General features: G+C 63.0%; 1 protein-coding gene across 1 annotated transcript in view; it reads right to left on the reverse strand.

Moving 5' to 3' along the window:
• The window catches only part of CNOT3 (CCR4-NOT transcription complex subunit 3), an 11960-nt gene that overhangs the window by 2603 nt on the left and 1231 nt on the right, over nt 1-8126 (reverse strand). The window contains exons 5-15 of the mRNA XM_024742199.1: nt 7804-7951; nt 7612-7707; nt 6202-6421; nt 5977-6110; nt 5446-5502; nt 3747-4077; nt 3546-3669; nt 2463-2661; nt 532-631; nt 243-441; nt 3-42 (exon numbers count right to left, since the gene is read on the reverse strand). Coding sequence (XP_024597967.1) covers nt 3-42; nt 243-441; nt 532-631; nt 2463-2661; nt 3546-3669; nt 3747-4077; nt 5446-5502; nt 5977-6110; nt 6202-6421; nt 7612-7707; nt 7804-7951 — 1648 coding nt within the window. The remainder of the gene's footprint in view (nt 1-2; nt 43-242; nt 442-531; nt 632-2462; nt 2662-3545; nt 3670-3746; nt 4078-5445; nt 5503-5976; nt 6111-6201; nt 6422-7611; nt 7708-7803; nt 7952-8126) is intronic.

Consider the following 8126-nt stretch of genomic DNA (forward strand, 5'->3'; position numbering starts at 1 on the left):
TGGTAGGGGGGCATGGGGCAGGGGTTCCGGGGGAGGTACTGCCTGTGGGGGGACAGGACGGTCAGTGCCGGTGCGCGGCAGCCCCCGGCCTCCCTGCCTTCTCTCCTCTTGTGGATCAAAGGGAGCGTCTCAGGCACCACATCACCCAGCATTACCACCTCAGTCCCTGCGTCCTGTGGGGAGCCCAGGTCAAGGCTCCCTCGGACTCAGGGCCCCCGTACCCACCCCACATGGCCCCTCACCGGATACGCTCAGAGTCTGAGGGGTGGGGCATGTGGTGCCAGGCGGCCTCTTCCATGGCCTGCTGGTAGAGCTGCTCCTTGGTGAGGGGCACAGGCCCCAGGGGACACACACCCAGCGACAGCGGTATGTTCACCTCCGACAGCTGCAGGGCCGGCTGGGCCGAGGCCGGGGGAGCCGACGTGCTGCTCAGGATGATGTCTGCGGGGAGGGCAGAGGTGGGGCCGGCGAGCGGTGAGGCTGGTGCATCCGGCCCCTCCTGGACGGCCCGCCCCACCCCCGGAAGCTCACCTCGCTCAGTCAGGTGCAGCGTGGGGACGGGGTCCTCGATGCCGGAGCTGATGGCTGCCCGCTCCGCCATGGACTTCAAAGAGCTCAGAGGCTCAGGGGCCTGGGGAGGGAAGACGTGCCTGGCCTGAGGTCCAGGGCCGAGGGCTGGCACTGGGTCCTCGTGGGCCCCGGGACCCTCGCCTGCTCCGGTGGGGCTTCAGCTAAGCCAAGACCGTTAGTGTAAGAGCACGTCCACTGCAGCACCTAACAGCGGGGAGAAAACCTGGACACGACCAAGTGTCCACCGACAGAGGGGCGCCTAGCACGTGTGGACCCTGCTGTGCAGCCCTGTGACAATAACACGCCAGCGGAGAGCCGGGGCGCCACCGCCGTCACAGAACCGGCAGCACCTCCCACTTGTCCGCACGCCTACACGCTGGGAGGAGCCCGCCCACTGCCGGCTGCCCCACGTGCATCACTGAGACCCCCTGCCCCCCTCCGCGGCCACCGGCCACCGCTGGCCACCGGCAGTCGCCTTCCGCTCCTCTCGCCACCCCACTCCCCACGCCCTTCAGTCACCGAGGTCTCTCTTCCCCCGGAGGCACGTGCACTGCCGCCCCACACAGTCCTGGTCTCACAGGCCCCCGAGGGACCTTTCCAGCCATGTCTTTCTCTGTCACTTTTCTACTCAAAACCTTTCCACCACTCACCCGGTAATTAAAAAAAAAAAAAGTTGTGCACCTGTTTTGAGAAATCTCAAGGCTCACTTTTTCCCCCAGAAAAATGCATACACTGAATTTCCTGTCCGTTGTATTTCTAAACTTTGGGTGCTCACTGGGAGCCAGAAACTCTCCTGAGAGCTTTATGAGGACTATTCCCAAGCATCCTATCATATTTGAGGAGTGACTGCAATTACTTTCATTTTCCAGATGAAGGCAGGTACAGGAGGCAATGCAGGGCTTGGACCCCGACAGTGGGGCCCTCCTCGCCCTGCCTCCTGCGGAAGTGAAGTTAAGACACACTGGCCCAGGGACTTCCCTGGCGGTCCAGTGGTTAGGACTCCACACTTTCACTGCGGAGGGCCTGGGTTCAATCCCTGGTCAGGGAACTAAGACCCTGCAAGAAGTGTGGCACGGCCAAAAAAAAAAAAAAACCCAAAATAAACCCCGAAACACACTGCCCCAGATGGTCACCCCACATCCTGCTGCTGCCCTTTCAGACTCTGGCCCTGCAGCCAGCCTGCACCCCGTTCCTCTCGCCTCCGCTGAACCCTGCTTCCCAGCCTTCTAACTACAGCTCTGGCATCAGCCCCCCGTAGAACTCCAGCCCGGGGAGGGGGGGCGCTTCTCCCTGTCAGCCCCGCCTGCCACTGTGACCCCACACGACCTGGCCCCGGTTCCACCTCAGAAACCTTGCTGGGCTGCCTCCCCAGGTTAAGTCAGATGCACGCACGTGGGTCCACAGCACCCCGGCCCCCACCCCACCCAGACATGCGCGCCATACAGTCCCACTCTGCTCCCTGTACGGAAGGTGGGAAGTGGCTACATTTAGCCAGCACGAAGTGGCTCAGAGCAGACGTCAAGTGTTTTCTGGACTTAAAATGTTTTTGTAGAAGGCAGGAGGGTGGTGAGCTCTGGATGATGGGTCATGTGAAGTAATACGTCTTATGGGGAGAAATGACCGAGGGCTGGAAGGAGGGCGCTGACGGTGGACACCCGGGGAGCGAGGAAAGTGCCCAGAGGGACGAGACCCAGGTGGGGGTGGCAGAGAAGCCCGGAGGTGGTGTGAGCACGCAGGTGTGCCAGGCCAGAGAAGCCAGAGCGACACAGCGAGGGCTGGAGGTGGAGATGGCAGGCAGAGACCTGCAGCCAGGGGACAGCGACCATCTGCAGTGGAGACACGGGGCCAAGGACAGAGAGGCTCGGGGCCCGCCGGGGATGTGCGGGGCCCACCTTGATCTCCGGGGCAGCGCTGAACTGTGGAGGTCCATTGAGCAGGGCGCCGGCCGCCTTGGCCTCGCTGAAGCTGGGTGTCGGGGAGCTGGGAGGGTTCACAGGTAGTGGCACCAGGAGACTGGGTCCCCCCGAGTTGTTCCCTGAGCCTGGGGCCACGCCCCCAGCCCCCGTTGGGGCTGTCGCATTGGGTTCCTTCCTGGGGAGGGGTACAAAGGGTTGGAGGCTCAGAGGAGGGTCCCCAAAGGCGGGACGGACAAGAAGACTTGGGTGATCGGGGAAAGGAGTCAAAAAGGGAGAATGCACAGAACATGAGGCCAGCTGAGGGACGCAGACAGGAGAGAAGCTCTCTGGGCGAAGGTAGAACCCCACCCCTTGCCATCACTTCCCAGTAAAGAAGGGCTGCGGAGGTGGGAACGCTCCCAGAGACCACACGGCTAAACGTTCTCTAGGAAGCAGGTTGGGACCGCTTCTTACACGGAGTGGCCCATGGAAGAAGGGGTGGGAAAGAGCCACACAACAGAGCAGCCCACCTAGAGCCCAGGGGTGAGGCACCTGGGGAGGAGGGGGGGAGGGATCCGGGGGGTCTTCCCCATTCCCACAGAGGACACTGCGCTCTCTCCTGGGCCACTCTTCTGGGAAATGGTCTGACCTACGATCTGGAGGGGTGGCTGGGGAGAGGACGGACTGGGACCCTTCACTGTAAGAAGTGGACGCTGAGCCCCTGATGGAGTGAGGAAGGCCCTGGGGCAGGACACAAAAGGGAGGAGGCGGCAGGGCACGAGACTCCTGCAGGAAAGGGAGAGCCAGAGCGTTCCAACGGGTCCCCGGGGGGCTCTGAGAACAATCCCACTTAGGCGAGGAATGTTCTAGGGCAGAGCTGGGGGACACACGTGTACGATACCCCAGCTGGGAAGAAGTCGGGACTCAGCACCTAAGCGGGTGCGAGAGAGCTCTGGGGGAAGTCCCCACCGGCAAGGGCAGGGCCCGTATCTGCACCGTGTGGCAACCGTGTGGGCGGCCCCGTGCCTCCTCGTGCCAAAGGCTGCCTGTCCCCAGCCCTGCCCGAGGCCGGACACTCACGAGGTGCTGGGAGGTGGGTTGTGGGGGCCAGACTGGGGGCCCAGGGCCTGGCTGTTGGCACTGCTGCCCCCGCCGCTGCTGAGAGCCACCTCTGCCGGGCTGTCTGCCACTACTGAGCTGTAACCTGGGGGAAGGAAGAGGGGCTGAAAGGGGCCTGCGGCAGCCACCCCAGGACCCCCCGCCCGGCCGCCTCCCACTTACTGGTGGCGCCGTTCTGCTTGCCTCCGCCTCCGCCTCCGCCGGGCTGCACGCTGGGGGGCCGGGGCTGCGCGGGGCTGGGCCCACTGGGAGCTGGCGGGGCCACAGCCTGGGCGTAGGGGGCGGGCGTGCCCGAGCTGTGGCTGGGAGCTGGGCTGGCCTTGGCGCCCAGGGCGCTTGGGGGTGCTGCCGGGGCAGGGGCCCCGTTGTTGCCAGGGGCGGTGCTCAGGGCAGAGGCGGCGGGCGGGGGGCCGGAGGGGTAGCTTGGCGGCACAGCTGGGGACTGAGGGTGCTGGCTGCTGTGGACAGGCTTGGAGCCGTTTTTGGCTGGAGACTGCAGGTGGGAGGGAGGAGAGGGTCAGGACACAGTGGGCCGCAGGTCTCACCAGCCTCCCGCACACCCCTCCCCGGAACAAGGCTCCATCCTCGGTGCTGGCCTTGCTGCCCCTCCCTGGGGACCCAGATGACCCCCATTCGCCCTCATGGCTTCAACCTCCACCTTCAGGCGCACAACACTCGTGCATTTCTAGCCTGCATCCAGCTTGCCATGTCCTGCCTGGACATCCCCACGATGTCCCACAGGGATCTGAGACACCACTTGGGTGTAAGAGAAACCCATCCACCTGATGACAGGGCAGTAGTGGGAAACACATCAATGTCCTCAGTATGAGGTTAGCTGGACCCAGCCAGAAGTCCAAGGGGAGAAGAGAGAAGGGCTGAAAATAGGATAGTAATTCTGAATGTTACTTAAAGGGTCCCAAAAGCAACTCAAGGGGCCGTTAATGACCAATACCCCACAAAGCACGTGGGGTAACGTGCGCCTGACAGCCCGTGGCTGAGCTGCTGACCATCCCTCTCAAGCCTACCCGGCAGCTGTCCTCACCGCTTCCTGGACCCACCCTGAGGCCCCACGGGCACCTCACGCTCACTCCGCACCAAGCAGGACTTGCGATCAACTCCTTCCCAACACCACGCGTGGTCACCCGGGTCCCACACCAGCCTCACCAACTCTGCCCTCAGGGTCTCCCTCAGGACCAGCCCTCCGATGAGCCCACAGAGGGGTTTCAGGCTCACTTTCCTCCTGCCTAAAGATAGCACTCCGGTGCAGCAGCATTTCCTAAAGTGTGCTGCTGCCCTGGGACACGTGAGCAGAATCCACAGGGTGCACTAAGGAGAAGAAACTCTCAGAGGCACTTCCCCTCTTGGAAACTTGTGATGTTCACCATCTGCGCAGCCAAGGCCCAGAGCGCGCCCAAGAAAAGAAACCTATGTGGTTTTTGACCTATCATTTCTGGGGCTTGCCGGGCCCTTTCAGAGCTGGTCCACCCGGTGTGGGCCCCCCAGCCCGACAATCTAAGGTCCTGCGCTCGCGGTCAGCTCAGCGGACCTGGCTGGGCTCACCTCTCCACACTTCCACGTCCACCACGACTGGCCTATGTCTCCTGCCGCTGCCCCACACGGGACTGTATCTTCCTCTAATGCCCAGGGCAGACGCCCTTCCCAAGAAGCATCTCCCAATCACAGCACCAGCCACGCACCTGTCTGCCTGCCCATCAGTACTGCAGGCCTTCCTCAGGGCAGCCTGACCCACCGCGTCCCCAAAGCCCAGCATGGGGGCCATACTCAGGCCTCAGTAAGCCTCTGGAAACCAGTGAATGAGCGAGTGCTGGGCCCATCAACGTCCGACGCCCATCGGACCCACCTGGCTGATTTCACTATCCGTCGAGCGTCCCCTCTTCTTGTCATCTTCAGAGTTTTCCTGAGGTTTGAGAGGTGCAGTCAGAAACCTGTGTGTCTCTAGGGACCCGACAGAGACACCAATCTCCGAACCCCCAGATCTGAACCCAGCTGACCTACCTTCCAGCCCCAGAGCTGTTCAAGCCCCTATGACCTTCATCTCACTGGGGAACCTACCTAAACCCTGCCCCTTAGGGTGCTTGTCTTCTGGGGGCCAGCACCACGTGCCAGGCTCTTAAGGGTCCAGGAACCTGCTCTCCTTCGAGTATCCAAACCTCCATCCCTTCCCAGGTGTCCAGTGCCCAGGCTCCTCGGCACCCCAGGCACCAGCCTCCCTCCTCCACACCCAGGACCCACGTGTGGCCCTAACCGCCCTACTGGCAATCTACAGCCCTTGGGGCCCAGACCCTGGATACCGAGGTTCCCCTCCTGCAGGACATTTCCTCAGCCCCCGGCCCCTGTGCCCTCCGTGGAGACTCAGACCCACAGGCCTCACCGTGGTGCAGTTGGCCGGGCTGGGCGGGATGGGCGAGCTGGAGGTGGTCGAAGTGGGCGTGCTGCTTGACTGGTTGAAGATCTCATCCTCCATGTGACTGTGGCTGGGCGGGGAGGTGGCGACCAGCGCCTGTGCTGTGGGGGCGTGGAGGCTGTGTGAGCTGGTGGGGACGCCTTCCCCCAGGCCTCCACCGCCCTTCACCCGCAGGCCAAGCCCGGGCCTCACGAATGTCCTCGAGGTCCAGGTCGTCGTAGAGGAACTCATTCTCCTCGAAGTCGGGGTCCTGGGACGAGTCCACGTAGTACTCGACGTCGTCCTTGATCTTGCGGATGGCGTCCACGAGGATGGAGTCGTTGTCCAGCATGCGCAGGATGGTCTCCAGCATGCGCACGTGGTAGCGGTGCTTCTCGATATGCCGCTTCAGGCCCTCGATCCGGTCCTGCTTCTGCTGGCGAGCCCAGGGCCAGGCTCAGGGGCTGCAGGGCCTGCCCTGCCCCTCCTGCCCCCACAGAACCCGTCCTCAGTCCCTGACCCTGGTGGAGACCCAGAGGCCCCACTCCAGCCCCTCCGGGGTCTGCCCGCCTTGACCCCTCAGGGATCCCGCAGCTCCTCCCACCCCGACATCCCTGGAAACTGCTGAAGGAGCCAGGGATCCCGGCGTCTCCCCTACAACATGGCTCGATCTGCACCCCACCTGACCGTCCAGCCCACCCACAAGCTCCGACCACCTTCTGGAATACAGGAGCACAGCCGCCCCTGTCTTGCTAACGGTAATAATGGCAATCCCCATTTGGGGGAAGCTTGATGTTTACAACTCTGAGCATCTGTCACCACCATGACCCCCACCCCCAACCACGTGTCCCTAAGAGGAAGCCCAGATTCAGAGGCCTGTCTCCTAGGCTCCCTCCCAAGGCCCCACTCCCTTTAGGATTTGACATCCTAGCCCCAGTTCCAAATCCCTCCTGCCTGCAAGGACCTCCCTCCAAGCCCACGGTTCCAGACCCCTCAGTCTCAGACACCCAACTCTGGCACACCGCCGCACCCAGCTTCCCGAGGAGCCGGTTCTCTGTCCCCCGTACTTCCTGGGTCAATACGCAGAGAGAGTCTGCAGCCCTAGGAACTCGGACCCTACAACCCTGGCTTTCTGGAATCTGGGTCCTGAGCCCTGGCTTTGTCTCAGACCACTCTTCTCCTCAGGCTCAATGAGCCGCTCCTCCATGCCCCGCCTTGTCCACACCTGCTGTCCTCTCCTTAGGACCTGGGCCCTCTAGGTGCTGTGAGGCCGCAGCCGCAGCTCCTCAACCTCCCCGCCCTGGGCGGCCCTCGGGTCTCACACTTACTCTGCGACCCAAGCAGAGCTCAGCATCTTCCCCCAAAGGGCTCCTCTTCTTGTCGGCTCCAATGTTTACCCAGACACCCAGGTGGGACCCTGGAGTCTGCCTCATCTGTTCCCTGCACGCCCCACCCTCCAGTCAGCTGCTAAGCCCTCCCCATCCCACCCCTTGACCCCCTAATCCCAGCTGCCAGCCCTGTCTGCCTCAGGAGCCCAGGCCCCGACTCCCGCAGCCCGGAGAGCCGGCCTCTCCTGATCGCCAGCCCATCTCTGTCCTCTGGGCACAGGGGCCCCCCACTCACATCCTTGTCGCCCTTCTTCTTGCGTGTTTGCACCGACAGTGACTCCACTTCACTCTCAAACTGGTCCACCTGCATGTTTAGGGTGTCGATGGTATTCTGGGGGTGGGAGGGGAAAGGCAAGTGGTCAGCCAGAGTCCTCTCATACAGCCAGGGTCCGGGCCCCAGGTCACCTCCTCCTCCACCCTGACTCACCGTGAGCCACTGGCCGACCTCCTCCTTTTCCTTCTGGGCAGGGTCCACCTTCTGTGCCAGGCCCAGGCCCTCCTTGCTATAGGCTTTGGTCTTGGTCTCTCGCTCCACAACTTTGAACCGTTCCATTTGCTGTGGAGAGCACAGTTGGAAGGGGGATCCCGAAGGTGGGAGAGCAGCTGACTCAGGGCCAGTGGACACTCAAACCGGAGCCCCACTCTCAGGTTCCCAGCCCTTTGCCTCCCACCTTCCCCAGGTACAGAGACCTCACTCTTCTCAGGACCTCTGGGGACCCAGGAATCCAACCCCCCCCCCCCCCCCCCCCC

This window comes from Neophocaena asiaeorientalis, unplaced genomic scaffold (assembly GCF_003031525.2).
Source record: "Neophocaena asiaeorientalis asiaeorientalis breed wild unplaced genomic scaffold, Neophocaena_asiaeorientalis_V1.1 scaffold614, whole genome shotgun sequence".
Classification (NCBI taxonomy): Eukaryota; Metazoa; Chordata; class Mammalia; order Artiodactyla; family Phocoenidae; genus Neophocaena; species Neophocaena asiaeorientalis.